This window comes from Nelumbo lutea, chromosome 1 (assembly GCF_056320005.1).
Source record: "Nelumbo lutea isolate HS-2025 chromosome 1, American lotus-T2T, whole genome shotgun sequence".
Taxonomy (NCBI): domain Eukaryota; kingdom Viridiplantae; phylum Streptophyta; class Magnoliopsida; order Proteales; family Nelumbonaceae; genus Nelumbo; species Nelumbo lutea.
In genome coordinates, this window is record NC_142684.1 from 186,994,493 (window position 1) to 187,020,884 (window position 26,392).

Below are 26,392 nucleotides of genomic sequence, written 5' to 3' on the forward strand. Positions count from 1 at the left end.
TACACCTTGTATGGACTTGGCATTAGAGTTCACAGCCTTCAACCATCCAACTTCCTTGGTAAGTGCAAGTTCTACTCTGGATGCCTCCTCCATAGAGATAAAGTTGTGTGTAGCACCTGTATCCACCATGGCTCTTGTGGGTTTACCATTCAAGTGGATGTCTACATATATCAGTCCCTTCGGCTTGAAATTTGGTGCTTTTTGCGGGCTCACCTTCTTCTTCATTTCATTGAGTCTTCATAGAACCCCCATTCTGGTCTCCTCTGGCTCTTTCTCCTCCTCGTTGTGCTCATCATCACTAAGCTTTGCAAGTAAGGCATTGAGCTTCCCCCGACTAGGACAATCCTTGGTCCAATGTTTTCCCTCACAGATGAAGCATGGTGAGGGAGGTGTCCTCTTCCCAAATTGGCCACCCCTGTAGCTAGAGTCCCCCTCAGGTTTCTTGTAGAACTTAAAAGTGTTGGATTTACTTGGCCAGAGTCTCCCTTGGGCCCATAGTAAGGTTTCTTATCACCTCCTGTCTTCCCTTGGCCCTAATATGAGTTGGATTTAGGGTTGTCCTTGCTTGGTCGCCTGTTGTTTACCAATTGTTCAACAACAGTCATGGCTATGGCGAGATCCTTCACACCTCGTCGTTGGAGTTCAAGCTTGACCCATTGTTGTAGGTCGTCCATAAAGTTCAAGAGCAAATCCTTGTGTGATATGCCCGTGATCTCAAGCGATAGTGCGGAGAACTCCTTCACGTACTCATGCAATGAGCCCGTGTGCTTTAGGTTCTTGAGCTTTCGACGGGCTTGGTACTCCACGTTCTCTGGATAGAACTGGCACTTTATCTCGCTCTTGAACACGGACCAGGTATCAATGGAGCATAAACCTCACTCCGCATTGGCACATCTCCTATGCCACCATAACAAGCAACATCAGTAAGATACATAACAACAGTATGCACCTTGGCCGCCTCTTCAAAAAGTTCGGTGGCAGTGAAGTATTGTTCCACTTGCCACAGGAAGTTGTCAGGTTCCCGGGCATCTCGGGTCCTAGAATATGGGGTAGGCTCACGGACTTTGATCTTTGGAGGGGCTGGAGTAGTAGGGGCATTGGCTGTACTGGCCATCAGTCTCTTCAAAAGGGTCACTTCGCCCTTCAAGCCATCGAGCTGGATCTGTAGGCACTTCACCAAGTCTTCTAGTGGGTTGCATGGCCAATTGGAGCTATCAATGGACTGGTCCTCCAATCTTCCAACAACTGCTGCCATGGTCTCAAGGTTGAGTTGAAGCTCATCCACACGATCACAAATTTGACCAACCATTGCTTCACAGTGCATGATGCGCTTGTCCATGGTCGCAAGCTTGTCAATCGACTTGTCACGCTTGCTAGGCTTCGAGCTAGAGCCTTTGTCCTTGGGAGAGCTACCTCTAGGCTCATCGTCATCATAAACCCGTGAGATCCCTTCCTGGATCTCCTCTAGCGTATCTCGCTTCTTCATCGGGTTGGTGTTGTTGCGGGGCACGACAGGGACTCGTTGGGCTTGACAACTACTAGCGTCAACGAGGCTCTGATACCAACTGACACTGGGCTATGTGTTGGGCCTCGTGCGACACTCGTTAGTCAACGAGTAAGCCTATAAAGCCAATAAGAAAGCAACAAAGCAACAACAAATGCACACAGATTAGATGAAAGACTCTTTGTATTGCCTAAATTGGTGGCAAGCACAAGCACACAGTTTAATGTCGAGGGGATCTCGTGCTTAACCTTTACATGCTAATGACTCACTCGACTACCTACCTCCCCTCAAAGAGTATGTTAAGCTTTTGGGGAAGTGATAGAATGATACATCAAAATACTGAATATTCATACTATTATTTACATAATTGCCATTGGCATACCCCCTTTACAAAAAGAGTACAATGACCCAACCCAAGACACAAGAAGATGGCGATGATGGTGGCTGATCTGTCACACCGTGGAAAAAGGTTTGTTTGTTCATCAAAATGTTCCGATGGTTTAATTAGCTATTCATAGAATGAAGTATTTTAATGATGCTTTGTTGGCAAAATTGGGGTGGAGAATTCTTACTGAACCAGATATACCATCTAGATAACTATCTTGGAGTCAAAACACTTCCCGTTTGCAGGTATCTTGAGGTAGATCCAAAACCAAGTGATTGTTGGTTGTGGACCTCTTCCAAATTAATCTTCAATTGCCTTTTCCTTCGGTTCATGTTCCTGACAATGTTGGCAGAGTTTGTGATCTTTCTAGGTTGATGGTAGATGGAATGTGGCCTGGATCTCCTTCAAAACTTGTTCGACCTTGAAATTATCAATGCAATTGATAATATCCCAAAAGCCATTCAATTCGCTCTGGTGCAGATGATGGGTGGCTTTGGATACTGGAGCGCAGGGGTGAATACTCTCTGTCAAATCTGCACTGCATACAATTACTCACCTTGGTGCCTTTAGTGTGCAATCTCAGAAGTTGAGGTAGTTTTTAGCTCAAGATCCTCAATAATGTTGATACATTTCCTTAATGATGACTTGGCTTGCTCATTCCTTTCAATATCATATAGGGAAACAAGATCACTCTTAAGCCCGATATCTTTCCACTGTACAGGTGCAGTGGCTTTATAAAGCTAGGTTACTTCAAGTAGGCAATCTGGTGCACTGATATGAACCTAAATTTCATTTATAACACCCAAGGAATTAAAATAAGCATAGGAAATGTATACAAAATGAAACCAATGAATCCTAATAAACTAAAGTCATAACCTTCTCAAGAAATCTGATATAAAGGATAACTCATGTATACAGAAATATTTACATAAATCTTGAGCAAAAGCCCTATTAGAAATAAGCCTAGTTTCCCTTTTTTGTTTTTTGATAAGTTGTATGGCAAGACGACTTTATATGAGGGAATAAACAAAAGCAAACACATATTTAATTATTTTCCCTTTTACAAATAATACCCCTTGCATTTTCTTTCCCGTTGATCTTCTTGAACTCTTTATTTAAATAAGCAAAGGGAAAAGAAAGTTTTACTTGATTAGGCTAAAATTGTTAGACAGTTTCGTATGCCCTTAGCTTCAATCAAAATGATGTACTTTATGAATTTATTGTAAATGAATAAAAGTGCATATTTGATTCATGTTCCCTTGGTATGTTTCTGTGTAATACCCTTAAACTGGACACTTAGTGAGACTCGTGTTAGTTTAGAATGTTCACAGCTAGTGGGTCGGTCTGGGGAGACCTATCCTGATAAGGCTGACACTGTGGTGCCACCAAGTCGGTTGGGGTGGCCTGTCTCAGCTACCGGGGTGAGACCCTAGGCACATACAGTGTGAGATCATTGAATCTTTGAACTAGACCAGATTTTCAGTATTGTCCTAGACCTTAGAGATTGATGGGCAAAACTGAAAAGTTACACCCGACCCCTAGACTCGATTATGATACTACACTAGGTATCGGATTGGGCTTTCTTTGATGTACCAATCAGTGAGATCCTTAGCGGGGGTCAAAACCTGGGTATGTTGGGACAGTCTGAGAATTCATCTGAGTGGGTGATCATAGTGACAGGATCAGCCCCTTTGTCGGACAAAGGTAATGATCAGGGATGCACTCTCACTGATGGAAACCAAGATTGCCGGCAGCCGATTTCAATCGTTGAGATTTGTTTTGCAAAATATATTTTATATGAGATATAAAAGTATATATATTATGGTTTTGAAATGATTTGCAAAAGGTTTTAATTCCCGGGATCCATACTTGAGAGAGTGCAACACTGTTCCTTACAGCCGAGGGAGAGGTCCTCTCTTGTTGGGCAGTGTATGATCATTATGGGCTGAGATGTTAAGTGTAAGACCATTGAGGATAATACCTGATGGGCTAATCTTGCATCTGCCCACAGTCCCTGGGTTTACAAGGTGGCTTGGCCTAGGGGCCACTTAGGGTAAGTGTTGGGCCCATAGAGCCCATCTGATGGGTTTCAGGGGGTGCACTGTCCATAACAGTGTATTCGGCCAGGCCTTGTAACATAGGCTGGGCTGAACCCATGTGGCTGATGTGTAGATCAATGTTTGGGTCCCACACCATACAAGGAAGCCCAACTGGACAGCAGTTTGGAATGCTAAATGAATACATAACCCTAAATGGGCCTTAAGCCCATTTTGAACTAGGCTAATTTGATTAGTCTTTAAGGGGCGAATTCTGAGATAAGATCAGCTGATAGGATTGGGCCCACACCCTATCCACTCAGAGAGTCCAAGATCTAAGTGAGATTTAGATCTGGAAACTTCCTAATTAGATTAGGAGATGGCTGATCTAATCTGCAAATAAGATAAGGATTATCCCTTATCTTAAAGGGACTTCTAATCCAGATATGATTTGGGTTAGCAACTCCTAATGGGATTAGGAGTTGATCCCTTTAAGTCTATAAAAGAAAGAGGGGGCGACAACCTTTAGACACAACATCCAACAGACTTAAGTCTTGTCTTCAGAGCTGAGATCACAGAGGAGAGAATTCTGCACCCTGCAAATTTTCTCTAGCCGCCTCCTTCCTGCAGTCGCCACCTATAGCAGTTCGATCTCCATTGCTTGGGAGAAATCAAGATTGGATCTTGATTCCAATCTTTTGGAGAAAAGATTGGTAGGAGTTGTATTCACAAGCTGTCCAGGTGATTCTTGGGAAGAATCGAGTTCTTAGGAAGGGCACTGCTGATTCTATTCCACCTTGCACTGCGCCATCTTCAATGGGAGCAGATTTTGATTTCTACCTTGGACGTGAACACTTTCATTGAGAGATATTGTTTCTCTGTATTAGGTATTATCTCTCTCTCCTCCTTTTGGTTCAGATCTGGTTCAGTTTATGGTTCAAGAATGATCATTGAAAATATGATTTTCTAAATAGGGAATTCGATTCCCAGTTGAAGGGAAAGAAAAATTTTTGAAATTCGCCCCCTTTATTCCGCAATCTTGGGCGTTCATGTGATAGATTCTCTATCCCTTCAAAAATTTGCTTCAATGAAATGGGTTAATATGGTGTACCAAGTGGGCTACATGTTGGTACCAAGTGTACCAAGTTTTATTTAAATTTGCTTCCTGGCGATAACAAAGAAAAACTTATGACACTGTATCTAAATAGAAACCAGACCTAAACAGATTCAGCTTGAGTTGTGTTTGGGTTGAGGAAATAACATCTTGGGTGGGTTACATGTTAAAGCTGAGGTTAGATTGGCCTTGGGCTGGCCCTCAAAATGGAGTCAACCTTTTACATCCATAGGTGACCCCTTATACAAGGTTTATTGTGCTGTCTTAGTGTTTTCCTGATCTACTTAGAGCCTTAGAGGGGGAAATAAATATCAGAACTAAGACAAATTTCATGGAAAATATAGAAATTAATTTGTGGTATTCTGAAGTGTCTTGTTTGTGATTCAAATGCTCATGTTCAGTGTGGAAAGATAACAAGAACAGATTTGAATGCAAGTTGCAACTAATGTTTTGAAAACCAGTCTGAATCTGTTAAACCTTGGATAATAAATGATATGCCAAAATGCTTTATATTTATTCGTGAAGTTTTTTTTTTTTTGATAAAAAGAAAATTTCATTAATCAAACCAAACCACCACCATTCCCATTTGGAAACATGAACAAATCCTTAAACAAGCCCCCATTTGGAAACATGAACAAATCCTTAAACAAGCCGGAAAAATTATCAACATCGAACACTTTCCTTCAACCAATATTCTCTGTGAACTTGATATCCATTTTTTGGGTTGCTCTTGAAGTTTTCAGCTTTTCAACTCAAATAATTTAAGTCGGTAAGTAATAAACTATTGCATTTGACATGATTTTCTTGCAAAATTTAGGTCTAGGTAGCTTGTGGGACTTAAGGTTATATTACTGGTTCAGGTCAAGGAAATTGGCCCTTGGGTTGTATGAGTTGTTTTGTGTCCTGCATCCTCGTAATTATGTGCTTTGCCACATTTGAAAAATCATTGACATCAAATGTATTCAAGTACCAAGAGTTGCTCCTTCCTATACATGTCTGAACCAGTGAAGTTTCATTTAGCCAAATGCTTTGATTGGTGCCAAGAAGTGTATTTTTGCACTTTAAATTCTAAAGGTAACCCTGGGGAGTAGGAAAATCAAAGATGTAAGGATAGTACTAAGAGTATAGGAACCTTTTAAGTACATGTAGGCCGAGACTTTGTGTTGTACTTGTAAACTGAGATGGTTTCTGACACTGACATGCCATAGTACAGAAGCTAAAGTATAGGAGTCTGTTCTATTAGAAATGTATTAGACAATTTGAGGATGTGAACCCATCTCAGAAATGCTGCCAATCATCATCATTATTATTACTTTTTGAGAGATAAAAAGCTTATTTGGAAATAAGCTTTTTGAGAGTTATGACTAATTTATTCAAGCGTTCCAAGGTGCACTAACAATGGAGAAATGATACTTCTAGATTTCTAAGTTTTGCTTTTCATTTCATGGGCTCCTAGCTTATTCAGAGCCGTCCACCTAAGAATTTCTTAATGGTACCTGAAATCATACAAACGTGTATATTTTACAAATGCGATTGAGCTTCCAATTGGTTCTGCAAGAACAATAGGACACTGTTTAAGCTGTCTTGTGTATGTAAAGGAAGGTTGAAAGTGGTAGAATTGCTGCTCAGGATGATGAAACATACAGGTTTAGGGTTTACAAGAGCATACCATTCTAATTTTTCCATGGCAGCAAGGTTGTAGATAGTGGCATCAATGATACCACTACCATTGTTTTTAAAGTATAGCATATGCCCTATGAAATCTTTTCCTTAAATATCTTGGATTCCCAAACAAAATCTTGTTGCAATTGAAATGGCATGCATTAGCACTGGTGGAAAAAAAGAAAACATAATATATTAGGGTCAAAATGGAGAGGTGTTCAATTTTATGAGCACAATTCACTTAGGCTAGGATGGTAGTGAGAAATCACTCAAAGATAACAATTTAGCAATAGGGATGACCCTTGATAGAGTAATTTGTGAAACAGGATTCCTGTTGCCAACCTCATATAGTCATGGGAAAGGCTTTGTTGAGTAGAGTTGAGAGTTCAAGTAGGGATTCTGTCTTATATGTTAAGCAGGGGATGCTTGAAAAACACAGAAATGCAAAGACACTTAATTTTGCATTTGGTTAAGTAAGACAACAAAGGTGTGACACCATATATGACAAAGACATGGTTGGATATTTATTAATGGTTAGTTTAAAATTCTGAAGTGGTCATATAGGATTACAAACTCTGATGAGTGGTTAGAAAACATGATCATCATCAAACAACACAGAAGGGCAATGCAGTATGGAAATATGAGTCTTGAGAATACTTGAGAGTGGTGAATGGAGCAATTTAAGATCAATTGGTTTTGGATCAAGGGACATTCTATGAAAGTAGGACTTGTCTAGATAAAATTTGATATTCACAAGTCTAGATTTTCGCCAAACTGCGAAGAATGGGTAGTAGAGAGCATTTGTTTTATACTTTGTGCTAGAGCTAAAAAATGGAAGATATGCGCTAAAGATTAGGGGCAATGAAGATTTTATTATTTCAATCCATCCAAACGTCCACGACCACGAGTACTCATACGGAAACTCCATGACCTCAGTTGCTTTCTAAGTTTTAATCACATACAAGAAAACACAAGTAAAAAACAATATAAAGAATAGAAAACTAGGGACAAACTTAATGCAGATTTCTGAATTCCATTCTAAATCAATAAACATTCAAAATGTCAAAAACCCATGTACCCTGGGCTGAACCGTCATTCTCCTTATAAAGAAATTCCGACATTACTACTCTTAAATGGTAAAGGAAGCTTGACTAAATGGCTTCAGACTTGGCACAAAATGGCTTCAGACTGGTGGAATTATTGCTAATAATGATACTTAATAGATTACTGAAACTGTAATTACCTGGAAATTTTGCTTGGGTGATTCCTTCTTTTCTCATTGTACTTTTATCCATTCAGAATAATACCAAATTAAGCTTAAAACCCTTTGTTTTTCCGTAGTAGGAATAAATCCTCATTCTTTCAGCCCTAAGCATTTATTATAAGCCTCATTTATGAGGCCCCAGTTAAGTGGTCTATTTGGCCCATTTTATTATGTATGCATGATATATTGTTGGTTGTGTTTTATTTGTTTGCTTTTGATGTAGTGCGCATGTGGGTTTTCATGTCAACCTTAATTTCTTTTTCTATTTAATACCAGTATTTTTTGCAAGTCAAATTGGAATAAGGAATTGCAATGTTGAACATTTTTAAGAACTATGAAATTGATGTGTCCATCCTGGATGATTTCAATTTTTGCGAGGATCACCAGAAAGCCATGCAGGAAAGGAAGAAACAGCAAGGCAACTTGATGGCTGTCCTGTTGTTGGTGGCAATGAGCACCGGAATCCAATCTCACTATCTAGCTTAGTGACTTCATAAAACAGATGACCAAGAGCTTTGCTCAAGTTGTTAGGTTGGAAGAAAGTGGTAAAAATGACCGATAACAGAGAAGGATGGCTCTACTGTTGCTGCTGCTGTGGGTGTTGGAGTTAAATATGAAGATGTGTTACATTTTTCAAGAAGATTTTTTTTTTAAATGCCTTGTACTTTTTTATATGTCAATTGGATATTGTATTTAAGCAATTTTTTTGGATAGTATTATAATAATTAATAATTTAACAAAAAGCTTTTTATTTTTAATTTGCATTTTTTATTTAAATTGATTTTTATATATTATCTGCCATAAGATCTATATTAAACAGGTACTAAAAAATGTTGAAAAATCAAATTGATATAAATAAAAAAAAACAAAGCCAGCGGTCCGAAGAGATCTAAGCTGGTGGTCCAGACCGCCACCTAAAAACAAAAACAACAGTTTGATTGACCTAAGCGGCAGTCCAGACCGCCACCTAAAAAGAGAAGAAACAGTTTGACTAACCTAAGGTGGTGGTCTAAAGAATTCTAAGCTAACGGTCCAGACCGCCACCTTCATTTACTCTGAACCGGTGGTTCTGACATATGGCTGCTTTAAGAATGATTGAACTGCATCAGACTAATTCTCAAAGGCAGCGGTCTTTTCAACCTCTGAGGCGGCAGTCTAAAGGGCTAAGCCGGTGGTGCCTGTGGATGTGTTATAGGGTCCTTGAATGGAAAGTATGTGAATGAGATATACTCATTTGGAAAGTATGTTAATAGGTCCTAGAATGTTTTGGCTCAATACTCTGGCTTTTAGCTTTAGGGGATCTGACTCTGTGTTTAAACCATTGTTATTTAATTAAAAACTTGGTTTAAAGAGGATGTGATGATAATAATCTTCTAAATATTTTGAAGGGGATTTCAGTAAAACCATTGTCAACCCAAATTTTATTTTGTTTTCGACTTGATTGAAAATAATGACAGAGAAAATTCTTAGCAATTTTATATCTCTTATTTTCTATCAAATCAAACACAACCTTAGAGACTTAGATCAATCTGGTAACCCATTAACATTTAAGAATTTTGTTTAGGCTTTTATAACCAGGTAATCTTCTACTGGGTGGCTAAAAAAAGGTAATCAAAGCTATTTTCTCTGGTAGGAGAATAACTAGAAAATTAAAGGCAACAAAGATGACAAGACATTCTAAGCAACTAGTGGTGCAAATTAGGTTGATTTCAATTGTAGCCAACCTTTTGTTTTTGTCATTTTTTTTCCTTGTTTTCGCTTGAACCCCAACTCTAACTCAACCCAAATAATTTATTAATGGGCTATGATCTATACATTGGATTTAGGGTGGTCCAATTTTTATCCTTCTTTATGCTTTTAAAGAATAAATGATCTTACTTCTCAGACTTACAATTAGCTGTGAAGATGATTAACTTTAACATATTTTCATTGTTTATTTTGGTGGAAAGCTTTAGCATCACTAAAGCTTACACGGCCAACACTTACAATTAGCAAGAAAGGAGAAAAAGGAAAAAAAAAAAAAACAAAAACAAAACTCTAGAAAAGCAGTTTACACTTGCTGAAAAGAAAAGGAGACCATGAAAAGCGGGAGAGATGAGCTAAGAAATATCTGCAAAGTTTACACCAAAAATCATATTTGAATATGTTTTTTTCTTTTTTATGTTGAGCATGTTTGAATATTTAACTTGTTTATAGTTTATACTTACCAAAGGTTCAAAATTTCGACCGTGCATATTGCATCGGCAAACCTCCAATCCAAGAAATAAAGGGGTTTTGGGGTTTGAGTCTTTCCAGGGAAGTTTAAGACCAATCCCTAGACCAATTTTGGTTAATGGACGGAAGAAAATGAACTGATCGGATGTCTGAAAGTCATTCCGTGTAGTTTGCCGTGATTGATAATATTCTTGCGTGAGTCCACTGTCCACGAACCCTACACTCAGAAAAAACTATTACTATTATTATTATTATTATTATTATTATTATTATTGTTAACCTGTTTTTCCTTTCTATTTGTAAACGGTAGTAATTAATGACAATTAATTCTTCGTTTTGGTGTAGTCTATAAATGAATCTAGTTCCTTTTCAAAGAAACTTAAGGTTCACATTTCATATGGATGAACCAGGAGTGTGTTTGGAAATATAGTGTGTTTATGTGTCAAATAAACAAGGATTAAAATATGTTTTATATTAGTGCATCCAAATATATATAGATACATCAATACACAAGTTTTGAACTTTTGGATGATGGATGATATTTCTCTAATGCTAATAAAATAAGAAAAGTAAAAAAAAAACAGAATTTTGACCTTTTAGGCTGTGTTTGATTCGAAGGAAAAAGTTAAAAAAAAAGAAGGAAAATTTTAAAAAGTCTTTACAAACCTTATATATAAATTTCTTATCTTTTCCTTCTTTTCCCTATTTTTTCTTTCAAACCAAAGATAGCTGTATACTGATATCCAACTTTAGAAATTGAATGTATAGATATTTTAATCTTCATTCAAATAATTTATCATATTAATATTTTGCATTAATGGACAAAAATCATATTTGGTTATGGTTGTTCATGCAAAACTGCATAAGCCTATGCCAAACAATAGCCTCGTGTACTGGCTGCCCTTTAGAATAGAGAACCGATTGATATATCATTAGATTGCTGTTTCTACAATTAGCCGTGTGTTAACGAACATACCCTACCATTTGGCACTTTGGAAAACGAAAAAGTAGCTTAGTTTTTTGCATTGTCTAGATGTGGCTGCAACGATTTTTTTAATAAAACTAATATTTTAGTAGCCCATTTACGGTACATTTCTCAAAAAAAAAATTATTTTTGTAATTTAAAGAAAAAAAATTGCCCCATGAAGAGCATTAAGAGGGTTTGTTTTGAAAACAAAAGCAATTACCACGTCAGCAATTCATTTTGTTTTGTAGAGCCTACATTAACTACATTCACACTTGATAGAAAGAGGGAAGGGATGACCATTAACTGCTGGAAAATAAAGCATTTTCAGATAATCATTTATGACTTTATGGTCTATTTGGTTGCCAAGAAATAATGGGATGAAAAGGAATGAGATGTGAAAGGAAATTCTTATTTTCTCATTTTTGGTCTCGTGTTGTTTGCTGTGACTTACTATTCTATAGAATCAGCTCCTAACGTTTGGTCATGAAAAATAATTTTACAGGATGTTTGATTTTAGACCACTTGGACAAATCTATGCTTTCTCTAATTCCACAACACAACCCTGTTTATAAATAACATGGCATAATACTATTTGAACCTTGACACGTTGCATGCTGACATGGCAATGTTAAAAACAACATAGGCATCGAAAATATAGCATACTAGTAGTATTTAGTTAGCAAAAATAGCTCTCAAAGTAAAAAATTATCATGTCATACTTCTAATTTCCTTATTACTAGGAAAATATAACTTCCAATGGAAAAGGTGTACAAATAAAGAGGTCAAAACACTAGATGCTGAAATCTGTTTACATCTTTGTCCCTCCATCTTGGCATCAAGTTGCATATGACACAAATTAATTGTTTTGTCCCTTGTGTAAGTTGTCCCTTCTCGGATCATAACCATTATATTTCACTACATCTGTAGGCAGTTTGGTTAGTAGCATTCCATTATCATGCAATAATATCATAAGATGTTCTATCTATAATTTTGAAACTTCAAGAAAAAAAAAATTAATAGCTGAGATATGAGATCAGTGCTTGAAAACCCACTCTTGAATAACACCACAAGAATGGAAAATTGAAATATTAAGGGATAGGCAAGTCTGTTGATTAATCAACAATGGAACCATCTGAATTTTTAAGTATGGTTTGTAACAATTTCAGATAAAGAATAATCAGCTCAGCCACCTTAGACATAAAATATCGAGGGTTTGACACGGCCAACTTATATGACAGTCCATTGGTCTTTTTATGCTTATTTCAACAAAAAAGAAAATGATAATCTTAAGGCTGGTAATTTAGCCAAAACAGTAAAATAGCAGCAATACTCTCGGTAGATTCCCTAGGTTAGTATAGTAGAATCATCAATCACACAAAAAAAAAAGGCAATAGATTTCCATCGATTAACAATGCATAGAAAATGAAAGAGAGAATGTGTTACCTCAAGCCAAAATCCCCTGTTTTGTTGTTTGCGATGACCTGAAGCAAAAAAATAAAGGGTAAAATACAAAAACCTCCCCAATAATTTCATTTTAGCAAAAATTTTCCATCTATTTTTGAGAAAATTAACAAATACCTCCCTTCCATCAATGATCAAGATGAAAAACGTTAAAGAGATGATATTTTTTTCAAAATACCTATTTTACCCTTTCTCGAACACTATTCATCTTCTTCCCCGTTTGAACCCCGAAGTAGAGGCAATGGCAACACCCCTCTAAATCCGATCTCTCTCTCAGACCTCTGACCTCTTGTTTTATTTTATATTTTTTGTTCTAATCGATTAATTAAGGCGCCAATATCTTTATATGTACACCCTTCTATTCCGTCCATCCCCCATCCTCTCCAGTTCACAGAGAGAGAGAGATCTATTGTCTAGATTTAGAGTTTATTAGAACCACTAGGCTGAGTGACCAATTCGCCATGGAAGGAGTGGGAGCTCAAGCCGCCAAAAATGGTGGTGCCGGTGAAGGAAGTGGCATTCAGGCCCAACAGAGTTGAAGATTGCCTGATTTCTTACAAAGTGTGAACGTTAAATATGTGAAGCTGGGCTATCATTACTTGACGAAATATCTGGTCACTTTCTCTCTTGTTCCGGTGATGGCTATGACCCAAGCGTCGTAGTTGAGCTTGAAGGATATCCTTGAACTATCACATTAGCTTGAGAACAATTTGGTGAGTGTCGCAATTTGCTCTGCACTACTTGTATTGGGTGCTACCATCTATTTCATGACGCGACCATGCCCCGCGTATCTGGTGGACTTTTCCTGCTACCTCCCTCCCTCAGATCTGAGGGTTAACTTCAAGGATTTCATGGAACACTCAAGGCTCATTGGGGTCTTCGATGAGTCTTCGCTCGAGTTCCAATGCAAGATCCTCGAGCGCTTCGAACTCGGCTAGGAGATGCACGTCCCTAATGCGATGCGCTACATTCCTCCACGGCTGGCGATGGCTAAAGCTAGGGAGGAAGCCGAGTAGGCCATGTTTGGCGCTCTAGAAAACCTCTTCTCCAATACCTCCATGAAGCCAAAGGACATTGGTATACTACTCATGAACTGTAGCTTGTTCAATCCGACCCCTTCGCTGTCCGCCGTGATTATCAACAAGTACAAGCTAAGAGGGAGCTTTAATTTGGGCGGAATGGAATGTAGTGCAGGAGTGATCGCCATCGACTTGGCCAAGGACATTCTCCAGGTTCACCGCAACACTTATGTCATCGTCGTCGTCGTCATCATCCCGAAGAAGATGAGATAGGAAGAGATCGGATTTAGAGGGGTGCTGCCGCTGCCTCTGCTTCTGGTTGGAACAGGGAAGAAGATGAATAATGTTTGAGAAAGGGTAAAATAGGTATTTTGAAAAAATATCATCTCTTTAACGTTTTTCGTCTTGGTCATTGATGGAAGGGAAGTATTTGTTAATTTTGCCAAAAATAGAGGAGAGGTTTTTACTAAAATAAAACTATAGGGGAGGTTTTTATGATTGTCAGAAACTTGAAGGGAGGTTTTTGTATTTTACCAAAAAATAAAAAATAACAGATCTGAGAACAATATAACAAAAAAAATGGTTTGAATCAAAAGCTTGGACACAAAAGCTTGTTAGAGTTTATTTGAACGCCACATCTCATGTTAATGTCTAGTGATAGGAGGAGCTCCAGATCTGAGTTCACGTTAATGTTCGGTGATAAGAGGAACTCCAGATTAAGAACGAACATATGCCAAAGTCAGATCTGGAGCTCCGATGAACGAACTCAAATGGCCGTCTGTAAAGAGAAAAGAGTAGATCAAACATGCCAGAAGCCAGATCTGGACAACCAAGTACAGAGGGAGCTGACAGTGAGATTTGGAGGGGAACCCATCCAATGGAACAAGACAAAAATGGTATAAAATGAACGGAAATGATGAGAGAATGTACCATTTGCTTATTTTTTCTTTCCTCAGCGGGGTCTCACCATATTGATTTTTGGAAACCCACATCCCATATGTTTCTCTTCCTTTCTCAGGTTTTCCTTTGAAACAACCGCACACAAAAGGGAATATTCTCTAAAAATGCTTCCCTTATGTATTTCTCAACAACGAAATGGACCAACAGAAAATAAGGAAGAAAGCTGAGAGAAAGTTCTTAAAGAATCTTTTAAATCTCTTATTTTCAGTCAAACCAAGTACAACTTTTGGGGCTTAGATCAGATTGGTAATCCATAATGAGGCAATATTGTACTGGGTGGGCTATAAAACATACCTACAGGAAAAATAAAGTAAATGCTATTAACTTGGCCCGGAGAATAACTAGAAAATTAAAATTAAAGATAACAAAGGATGTTCATTTTGCCAAGACAAAGACAAGCTAAGGAATTAGTGGTGCAAGTTGGCGATTAGGTCGGGTTGATATCAATTTTAGCCAAACGCAAGCTTTTTGTTTGTCTTGAACCCAGCCAAGTTGCTGAACTCTCAACTTTAAGCCCTAACCCTAATCCAACCCAAATAATAATGGGTTTGGGGCGGTTGTCCTATTTCTTTCCTTTCGCTTTTAAATAAGAAATGCTCTTACTTGTCAGACCTACAATTAGCTATCAAAGTTGATTAACTTTAGCATCTTTTCATTGTTTATTTTGGTAAAAGCCTTAAGTAAAATTTTGGGGTCTCTATTATCTTATTACCAAAATGAGGATCACATTCTCTTAGAACTGAATTGTAATTTTGGCAGCATCTATATATGTTTGTGTCTCTCTCCTTTCAAGACCCAGTCTGTGTTGTCAACTTGTCATAAGGGTATAAATCAGGTACCCATTTCAAAGAATTTACAATGCATTAGGCCCATAGTTGTATTGGGCAGTACTAATAGTTTTATTTATTCTTTTTTTTAGTTTTTTTCTTTTTTTTTTTTAAGGTCCATCTACCCCTGAACCAGTCAAAACCCCGATAGGGATGTATTGAAAACCTCCTGATATGATAAGTATCAACTGATACATATCGATACTTTAAGTTTGAACCTTGATCAGGCCCAAACTCTTACGCCTTGACCCATCAAATTTTTAGGAATAGTCAAACCTTAGCCCACCCAAGTTGTAGTTGCACCCTTAATTGTAATGCTTCTCCCATCTCAACTCTCAACTCTGAGGTTGCCTATCGGTCATTATCACATATGTGGAACAACAATAAAGCTATTGAGGGGTCCTCAAACAAATCTCGATGTGAAAGCGTCTGAATAGATGTGAAATAATGCATGGAAGTGAACCATCCACTTGAATTTTAGATCAAACGCTCACCAACCATTTAAGAACTAGGAAATGAGGTAGAATCAAATTCACCTGCAAGGTTAGCAACCAAAATCTGTGTGTGCCAAAGTGGAGAAGACCACTCAACTCTCAACTGTCAAGAATATATGCAAATCTGCCCACATAACCCAGGCCCGACATGTATATCAGCATCAACTACCTTTATTTAGTCAATTTCAATAGAACCTTCTTCAATAACACAGCTGGTTAGCTAGTAATCCAATGGCTAAACCAAGATTGACTAGCTGAAGATGAGATTGCCAGGGGAAACGAATGAAAAAGAAGCGTTACGATTTCTCAAAACTTGGAACGGCTGTCCAAGTTCATGGAAGGTATATTCTCAGTCAGTCAGTAATGTAGTTGACTGGGATGGGAATACTTTTCACACTTCACAAGAATATAAATATATATCCTTCACAACAAGGAATTCATCATTCATTCAAAGATCACACCACATGCATTCTACTAATCTCTACTCCAACTCTATCTTTCCACTTATATAGCATTGAGGTAGGTAGCAAGGAGGCTCACTGACACACCATTTGCTTCTCCTCTCGGCTCTCGATCCGAGCGTGGAGAGTGAGTAGAAGAAACCAGACAAAGGCGGTGTCTAGCTAGACTCTTTGAGTTTCACAGAAGTAAGCAAGCCAAAACCAAATCAAACTTCTCTTCTAGTTCAAACCCTCCACCTTTTTCTTTGTTTGTTTGTTTGTTTGTTTGTTTGTTTATTTATCTTCATAGGGTTGCTTTGAGTTGAGTCAACTCTTTGTTTGAATGTCTTCTCATCTTTCCTTCCATGATGACTTGCTTTTTCCGGCTCCATTCTCCGACATGGTTTCCCCGGAAGTGGACTTACAGTTCCTATCGGAGCCTTTCTTCCCTTTCACTGATCCAACCTCTGATATCCTCCACTCCGACGACGACCCGGACCTTCAATTTCCAGCCCACCCATCTCCCTCTGCTAACCAAAGCGTCACTAATATTCTCTCCTGCTCCCCTCCAAGCCTGCAGCTGGACAATTTATCTCTAAGCTCCACTATGCAATTGCAGCCTGTACCCACTGTAGGATATTCAGCACATGGGAATACGGGGTCTTCAGCTAGCGATGTGTTGGGAATTAAATCGGGAGAGTGTTATGTGGGTTTTGATAATTTGGATGACTCTTCTCCTTTTGCTCACAGTAATGCTACTGTGAGGGGAACTGGGATTATACAGAGGAGCTTCAGTAGCCAATATCTAGACCTAAAACCGAGATTTATCTACCAACCTCCCTTCAATTCTCTCGTGGAAAACCCAAATTCCGAAATCCAGTTTGTGGCTGTGGGTTCGCCTGAAAACAATAAATTATCTATACCCATGAGGAGGGTTTGCAGTACTGGCGATTTACAAGTTGGTAACATTATCCTCATCTTTTAAGCTTATTTCCTCTGTTTTTGTTACATGCCTTCTTGTCAAACCAACTGAATTGTTTCTTGCTTTTTTTTTTCTCTTACTATTACTATGTCCAGAGAATCAATGGAAAGCAAGTAACCCATGGGTTATCCTCAAGCCCCTTGGGCACTGAGAATTCGTTCATGGAGGAAGCTAGTTTCAAGGTTGGACGTTACAGTGCAGAAGAAAGAAAACAGAGGATTCTCAGGTACAGAAGCAAGCGCACCCAACGAAATTTCAACAAGACAATAAAGGTATAAAAATTTGAAAAATCCATTTCTTACTTTAATCTAGAATCAATAAAAAAACCAAAACTTGAACAAAAACAAAGTAGTGAATGTGATGTTAATCTGAATAAAGACGGGTTCCTACTCTGCCCTTCTCTGACCAGTATGCATGCCGAAAGACGCTAGCCGACAGTAGACCTAGAGTACGTGGAAGATTCGCCCGTAACGATGAAACTGGAGAGATTCCCAAAGTTACAGGGCTCAACCGAGATGAAGAAGACGATGACGAGCTTTGGGTAAATTCCTCACTTCAATTTTCACAGTTTCACTCTCCTCCATTCTCTCTCTCTCTCTCTCCCCCTAACTTTCATTGAATGAATAGTAATATTAGTTATCGTTTTGTTAATTGTTCGGTAGATTGTTGGGTTCCACGAAGATGAAGAGACGATGATGAGCGGCGGGTTCCTCAGTCCCACTACCCAGTTTCAGTACCACGGCTTCTGAAATCTGATAGTTGGGAGAAGATCCCTTTTTAAGTTTCTCTTGCACGGCTATTTGTCTATCCATTTTCCCCTCTCTCTCTCTCTCTCTCTCTTATATATATATATATATAGAGAGAGAGAGAGAGAGATAATTAGATATATAATATGAAGCTCTAGTAAATTATGCCCAGAAGAGGCCTTTGGAGCGATGCAATGTGAAGCTCGGCTCAAATAATTTTTGTCTGGACTCTGGAGTTGGGGGTAAAAGTGTGGCAGGAGAGTATTAGCTATTAGCTACTACCTAGCTCTAAGTCAGTTACTTGGAATTCACCGCGAAAATAAGGACCCTACCACACCCAGTGCATTTCCATTTTATCACCTTGCCTGCTGTAATATATACCATCACATCACATCATTGCCATTTGTCAATGTGTTGAAATGTTATATTTCTATGCCATTTGGCAGGAAAATGTACCGTTGAAAACCAGGTTCTCCTCTTTTTGTAAATTATATGTGAATTATTACTTGTGAATAATTTGCGATTGCAATGTTTGGGGATTTTTTTTTTCTCTTCTGTTTGGCGATTACATCTGCAAATGTGTAGTTACAGCAATGTTAAAGTAGTACAACTTTTTTGTTTTTTTTTTGCCATTGTTCACTTCATCATTGTAACGCTGTGTAACATCAAACATCCATGTTACTAAATGTATAATGGTTAGTTTGGGTTATTGTACCAGTGCAATTTCTTTTTTACACCGTGCAAACTGGGTACCACTTTAAGACTAATTATATATAAAACATTCACTCAGTCATGGCCACCATCTTTCCCATACTATTTGCTTTTTGATTTGTTTGTTTTTAATTTAATGATTGGTATGATGCCATGGAAGATTCTCTCAAGGTTGACAGCCCCCCATGTAATGGGTCGGAAAGATGAAACCTGTTTGGAAGCTCAATTCCATTTCTTTTTTTTTTTTTCTTTTTTAATGTTTGTTCTCTGTCCTACATGTCTTTGGACATCTGGATGTTGGAAAGAGTAGCTTGGGTCCCAGAGGAAATATGCTACGATTGTTAAGTGATGCTACCTGTGGAGCTTTTAGCAATTCTACAAGCTACACAAATGCCCCCCAAACCAATTAATGGGCCTTTGTATCTCTAAATGATATTGGATTATTGAGCTATTTATCAAGCTAAACGATTCAGGATTCTTATTCATATTGGATCGGTCAAGGATTCTTAATCATATTGGGCTATTTATCAACTCTCTTTTTTTTCTGGGCTTGGGACCCGCAGTGCGAGACAAACTAGCACTAGCAGAGCTAAGGTGTTTCTATAAGCTGATTAGCCAATGTTTACAAAGATTATTTAAAAATCTGTTTTTCTGATTCTATTACTGTAAATGATACTACTATTTACAATTGATATTGATTGATGAAAGGGGTAAAATTTTAAATATGCAACTCATTCCATAGGACAAAATAGATAGAGACAACACCCCTAATTAAAATATATTTAAGACAAGCCCTGTATTTGCTTCACAACTACTAGATATACACCATGAACAGTGAACAGAAACAGTTTAAAAACTATACGTTGTGGTAGTTACAGAGGATATGTGTACGACTGGAGGCATGACATGTGGCGATAAACTACAATTCAGTAATCAGTACATAATTCCACTTGAACGAGAGAGAGAGAGAGAGAGAGAGAGAGAGAGAGAAACGTCTTATGCTGCTAGCACTAGTGGGGATATCTGTTTCTAATTGGGGCCCTTCAATCTCCCAGCATGCGTGAATGCTTGGACCAGCCCATTTTTTACGGCTAATAGCCCATTTGATAATATTCCCAAGCCTCAATTTTAAAGATAGAATGCAAAACTTGGTATTTATTCCATCGTGAAGCTTCAATGAGTTAAAGAATGGCCTGCACTCTGTCTTTGTTCGACACTTTTGACTGAACCCATAAAGTGAAAAAACTTTGTTTTGGTTTGGAAGGGTCATACTTCTATCCCCGGTTTCATCAGTTCAACGTCACAACATTTTCCTTTGTCCCTCTCATGTCTTAAGGAACCATTCAATCTAAAAGCTTAGTCTGTTGGAGGTCCCGGACTAGGTTTTCATTCTCTAACCGTCTCTCCCTCTTCTAATTAATTAATGCACAATATATATATATATATATATATATAGAAAACCAATTCAAATATCTGATGACTCTGATGAGAATTAAGGAGCTAGCATTGCCCAGATACCACTCTGATGGGAAGGAAGGCTTTGAGTCTCTACGTTACAGAGATGAATGGGTTATCAAATACCATCTATGATATGATGGATGCAGTCAGTTCAAGCTGAGAATCGTAGGAAAAACCTTCGGCAAGCTTAGCATCTTCAATCCAGAGGATCATTAACATTGATTTGACCAAATGCCTTCTTTATCAAAGCTTAAAACACTTGAGGGACACAACCTATATCGATCAATCCGTCATAAAACCCCAGTGAGAAGCAACAAGCATCTTTGCATATGCTAATAAGGGTCATAAACAAAGGACGATTGCAAAGATGGAATCTCCTTTGCCTTTCAAGTTGTTCATTTCCCAGCACTTTCTGGTGGTCTTTATACCCCATCATTTCCTTTCAGTATGTGTTGTTGCTGCCCAGAAACTAATCTTCCTCTTGTCACGAATGAGAGAGAGAGAGAGAGAGGCAACCAACTTAATGGAGAGAGCAGAAAAACACGGAGAAGGCTTATTAAAATGAACCAGCAATGATTCCCAAGGCTCTTTTTGACTATCATGAGCTTTATTATTGTTATTACTAAAGAAAAAATACTAAATAACCACTTCATGGTTCTGTATGTTATTTCACTTTATGAAAATCAAAAACTAAATCCACAGGCTTCGTTGAAACACTTCCCCAAGACCATAATAGTGAAAGAAAAAGAAAAATCAATGAAGAAAATGGAACAATACAATGAGATCAACTGGTAAGTATTATGATGCTTCTACGCTCTCATTTTGATTCCATCAACAAAAAGGGTGGTTGTTAGTTAATAAAAAATTCAATGTTGTTCAACATTCTTTTTATATTCATCAATTAATTACTCTATGTTCAGCGAGGTTTATGATTGTGAATCGGACTGACTAACTTACGCTATTACTAAATTATATCCATTCGAAGAACTGGAAAGAACAAAACATTACAGGTTACAGGTTAAGAAGAACAAAGTCTGGAATTCTGAAGAAATAGTATCTAATTTTTGTTTATTTTCCCTTCCAACAAGGGAAGTGGAAGGATTAAAAAGCATATAATAATGTGCATACAAGTTAGTAAAAGAATTGACTAGATGAGTTGCCGTGGTTGGTGCAGCTGGTCATATATCCTTTGCTGCGATTAATTAATAATTCGGATTGTCTCCTCCACTACTTGGGTGTTGGGTGGTTGTCGTCCATGTCAAGTAAGAGAGTTGGTAACTGGCTTTGTATCATCTCTCTCCCTCCCTATCTCCTACTTCTCTCTGTTCAGTGATGAATTGTTTTATGGTTCTCTGCTTTTGCTTTTCTAAAAGCAAAATAACCGGTGGTAGATGAGATTTTGTTCTGGGGTTCAATTATATCACATATATAAAAGCTAGCCGAGAATTGGCATAAGGACTAGGGGCTGGGAGGAGTGTGCTAACCTTGCGAAAGCAGCGTGTATTACTGCTCGGAACAAGAAAAGTTATTCAATTCTCTGTAAATAATCTCAAGTGCCAACTTTTGTTTAAAGCTAAAAGTGAAACGCACATGGATGATGGTATGGAAGAGAGAGAGAGAGAGAGAGATGTGCTTAAAAGCAGTCAAAACACTCAAATTCCTGGGTCTTCTAAGGTCAAGGATTCCTTCCTCGTGTGGGGAATCATATTGTCTGTTATGTTTCTCCTCTCTCACTCTACAAATCGGAAAAGAAAAGCAGCAGAAGAACAAGACTACAAGAGGAGAAAAGAAAAAACTTTTACTGGGTGCAACTTTTAGTTTGCAAGGGGATCGATGGCAACGCGTAAGTATCATCTATCATCTATCAACTATAATATACAGTGATGAATTGAAGATCTTCCAATATTAAGTTTGAAGAGTAGGGACACCTCCATCACATTAGCTTTTCTACACATGGCAGGCAACCCCTTAACTACTACGTACACTAGCACATCTCAAACACAGTTCGTACTTATATGTTGTCATTGATGGGTTGTACATGTGAGATGTACGATTGTAGCATCTTGTGGGTATAGAATGTATGGTGGGGGACGGTTCAATTAAAAAGAGTCAAGAAAGCAGCAAGATTCCGAGGCTGAACCTGCTCGATCAGCGCAATGTGTTTGAGTGGCAGACACCTTCTAATTTGTTGTAGCTCGTAGGGGTCAGCATCCCTAGTTAGCTACTTCTTATGTATCGTACCACATGATATATATATATATATATGAATGAGTGTGTGAGATAATATTAGAGAAACAATCTAATTAATGCATCAAAGGGGATGATGTCCTACGTACTAGCTAGCGCATTCAACAAACATGTGGGCAGCATATCTTCTCAGTTTGCCTCAACATCACTAGAATTTGTGAGGATCTATCTCCAATCTCCACATATAATCCATTATCCATACCTCTGTCAGGAACAAGAATTTAATTTTGGGTCGACCCCATTTACAGGAAACCACAAAATACAAAGTTAGTGAAATGGAAGCTGAGCTTCCACAAACAGTTACCTGCACAGACCGACATAGCCTTTTTTATAGAAAAGAAAATCCATCTTCACTAGCACCCCACTACAGCCCAGAGCCCACCATCCTCCTTAGTCCTTTCCCCTACACAGGCATCGGGATGGCTAGCTACCACCACCAAGTAGTCCACCGCTTCCACCTTTACACACGACTAATTAAGCTCTAAGTTGTTCATAAATAAACAAAGCAACATAGCTTGCGCTTGATGGTTTTCGGATTAAATTATTTGTAGCATTGGAACAATGCTACCCTAGATACTGCAATGAAACGCACCGAAAGGTCTTTTAGTAGACAGTTAATTGAAGAGGTGAATGAATCTCTTTTGCCTTAGTGAGAAAGAATAATTAAGAAACTTGCAAACATGCATATGTTTGTTTCTTTTTTGGCAAAACAAAAGTGCAACTACATATATTAAAACAAGCGTGGGTGTTTGTTCAGCCAAAACATATTATATATGCGCCCCCCCCCCCTAGTTTAGAGTTTATCATGGCTTAACCTAGTTTGTTATAATTTACTGGGTATATATATGTAAGTTGTCAAAAAAGTTTTTCAGCCACACAGTATATGCTTTGCTCAATGCCAAGGAACGTCACTGCAAGCCCCATTTAGGACTTGACTAAGTATATCTGAGAATATGATCACGCTAGTTAAAGCTTGAAAGACAAAGATTAAAAGAATGGGTCAAATTTCACTATGATGAATGTACATGACTGAATATTTATATAGAAAAAATAAAGAATAAATTAGAAACAATTACAAGAATAGAAATAGAGAAAATAAGGAAAGGTCTTCATTAGGAAATTTGCTAAGAAGAGAATTTCCTTTTTGCTCTGATTGATCTCTCTTTGGTAAGAGTCCTTTGTATAGTAACTGGTCCTTCATTGGCAGGAAGACTATAGCCTTCTTTGGTAGGAAATCTAAGGCTCTCTTTGGTAAGAGTGCTGGAACTCTCTTTAGTAGGAAGGCTAGATCTTTTTTTAGTAAGAGGGGAAGAGTTAGAGCTGGCCAACCTAGGGCTGGCCATTCAAACCGTTGAAAGTGAAAGTGGGCTGGAAGCACTTGAAGCTTGAATTGAAGCCATTCAAACCGTTGAGACAAAAGTGGCTCAGTGAAAAAATTAGCAAGTTGGTCTAGTGTGGGAAGGAACCACATGATCAAACACTTCTTAACAATTAGATCCTGAAGGAAATGAAAATCAACCTCAATATGTTTAGTATGGGCCCCAATATTAGCACAGTAGAGAACTAATGGAGACTATAGTTTGTCCCCCAAATCGAAGAGAAAAGAATTTAGTCACAAGAGTTCGGTGGTGGCATTAGCTAGAGCTCTGAATTCATCATCCGTGCTGGACCAAGCTATTGTAGGTTGCTTCTTAACTCTCCACAAAGCCAAATAAGAACCAAGAAAAATACCATATCCGCCAGTAGAACGTCTGCCTTTGGGGAAACTAGCCCAATCAACATCGAAGTATGCTATCAACGTGTCCAACGAGTGTGCCGAGAAATAAAACCAAAGTCAATGGTTCCTTTGAGATACCTTAGCTTCCTCTTTACTGCACCCCAGTGTTCATCAGTAGGAGATTGTAAAAACTGACAAACTTTATTCACTACGAAGGCGACATCAGGTCTTGTCAGAGTGATGTACTGAAGAGCACCTACAATGCTCTAGTATTGAGTGGAATCAGATAGCGGTTCCCTAGTAAATCGAGAGAGCTGGGATGAGGTGGCCATTGGACTAGAAACAGGTTTGGCTGCAGCAAGGTTAATCTTCAACAGATGATCCAAAATATACTTACACTGAGAAAGGATCAATTCTGTTGCATCACGATGATATTCAATACCAAGGAAGTAGTGCAACGACCCCAAGTCTTTCAAAGCAAAGGTATGAGATAAATTGTTGATAACTTGAGAAACATGAGCAAAGGAGGATCCATTAATAAGAATATCATCAACATAAACATGAATGTAAATGGTAATTTGTTCTCGACTGTAAATGAACAAAGAGGGTTTACACTGGGAACCCTGAAAACTGAGGTCATATAGACGATTACTCAACTGGGAAAACCAAGCTCGATGAGCCTATTTGACCCCATAAAGGGCCTTATGAAGTTTACAGACATGATGGGGATAATTGTTGTCCTCAAAGCCTTTCGGTTGAAGCATAAAAATAGTTTCGGTAATGAAGCCATTAAGAAAGGTATTATGAACATCCAATTACCAAATGTCCCAACCACAAGAAACTACAAGAGCAAGAATAGTGCGCACAGTACTAGGTTTGACTATAGGACTGAAAGTTTTAGTGAAGTCAACACCTAGAACTTGAGTCAAGCCTTGTGAAACAAGACGGGCTTTGTAGTGATCAATGGAACCGTCAAGGTGCCGTTTGATTTTGAAAACCCACTTGGAGACAACCACATTCATAGAAGCATCATAGGGAACTAGTTCCCAAGTACCATTCTGAAGGAAGTCATGAAATTTGGCAGCCATGGCAGCCCGCCAGTGAGGAGACTTGGAAGCCTATCCGTAGGAGGAGGGTTCCTCCTCACAAGTATGACCATCATGCAGTAAAGCAACTGAGAGAGGATGGCGAGTGGCAGTTAATGCTTAAGCCGACCTAGACGTCATAGACCTTGTCATCATTGTATGAGTGCACACTAGAAGGTCTACAATAGGAGTTATGTCCAATAGTTCCTAAATAAGGTGGGTGCACAGAATTGGCAGGGAATCAGCACTGAGAGAAATTTCCTGTTATGGCTTAGAGGAGGAAGTAACAGATGCCTCATTAGTAACAAATATAGATAGCATGGGAGAAGATGATACCTCAGGAGCCGTAGGAGCTAGACACGTGTCACCATTAATGGTGTCCAAAGAAGGAAGAAATACTCCAGTAGGGGTAACAAGGATGGAAGGTAGCAATGATTGTGCTGATCTGGGCAAAGAGTGCTCATCAAATACAACATGTCTCGCAATTATCTCTTTGACAGTAGCAGGATTGGAACAACGGTGCCCTTTGTGACTGTTGTTGTAGCCAACAAAGATACAGGGAGCATAACGGAAATCCATCCTGTGCGCATTATAACCCCAAAGAAGAGAGTAACACTTACAACCAAAAACCTTTAGCATAGAATAATGAGGAGGCTTTCCAAATACTTTCTCATAAGGAGAGAGATTACCAAGGCCTGGGGTTGCTAGTTGATTGATGAGGAAGACGACAGTTTCAACAGCATCTGCCCAAAAGGACTGGGGGAGAGAGGAGGACGCCAGTAGAGACAATGTGGACTCAATAGCATGTCGATGTTTTCGCACAACACTACCATTTTGTTCATGCATACGAGGATAACTAAGGCGGTGAAGAACACTGGCATTATCAAGATAACAAGAGAGATTGCAAAATTCACCACCTCAATCACTTTGAAACATCTTAATTTTTATAGAGAAAAGATTTTTCACACGATTCTTAAAGTTAATAAAGGCATTAAATACATCTGACTTCCTTTCAAGAGGAAAAATTCAAGAAAATTGAGAATATGCATCCATAAATAGAATATAGTATTTAAAGCCCTTATTCGACAAAGTTGGGGCA

At 38.4% G+C, this 26,392-nt stretch overlaps 1 protein-coding gene and 1 pseudogene across 1 annotated transcript; both read left to right on the forward strand.

Annotated features, from left to right (window-relative positions):
- The first annotated feature begins 13,068 nt into the window (after positions 1-13,068).
- On the forward strand, positions 13,069-13,899 carry LOC148879869 (3-ketoacyl-CoA synthase 4 pseudogene; annotated as a pseudogene).
- A 2,450-nt stretch (positions 13,900-16,349) lies between these two features.
- On the forward strand, positions 16,350-18,591 carry LOC148879870 (uncharacterized). The gene is made up of 4 exons (XM_088966526.1): positions 16,350-17,305; positions 17,425-17,601; positions 17,739-17,870; positions 17,992-18,591. The coding sequence occupies exons 1-4, from the start codon at positions 16,691-16,693 to the stop codon at positions 18,076-18,078; spliced, it is 1,011 nt and encodes a 336-aa protein (XP_088822652.1). The 5' UTR covers positions 16,350-16,690; the 3' UTR covers positions 18,079-18,591.
- Positions 18,592-26,392: the final 7,801 nt, after the last annotated feature.

Bases quoted from the DNA above. Each gene is read 5' to 3' on its own strand.
- LOC148879870 (XM_088966526.1), top strand. From the start codon at position 16,691: ATGTCTTCTCATCTTTCCTTCCATGATGACTTGCTTTTTCCGGCTCCA. The intron at 17,306-17,424 runs GTTGGTAACATT...TACTATGTCCAG, and splicing joins GCAGTACTGGCGATTTACAA to AGAATCAATGGAAAGCAAGT. The intron at 17,602-17,738 runs GTATAAAAATTT...TTCTCTGACCAG, and splicing joins ATTTCAACAAGACAATAAAG to TATGCATGCCGAAAGACGCT.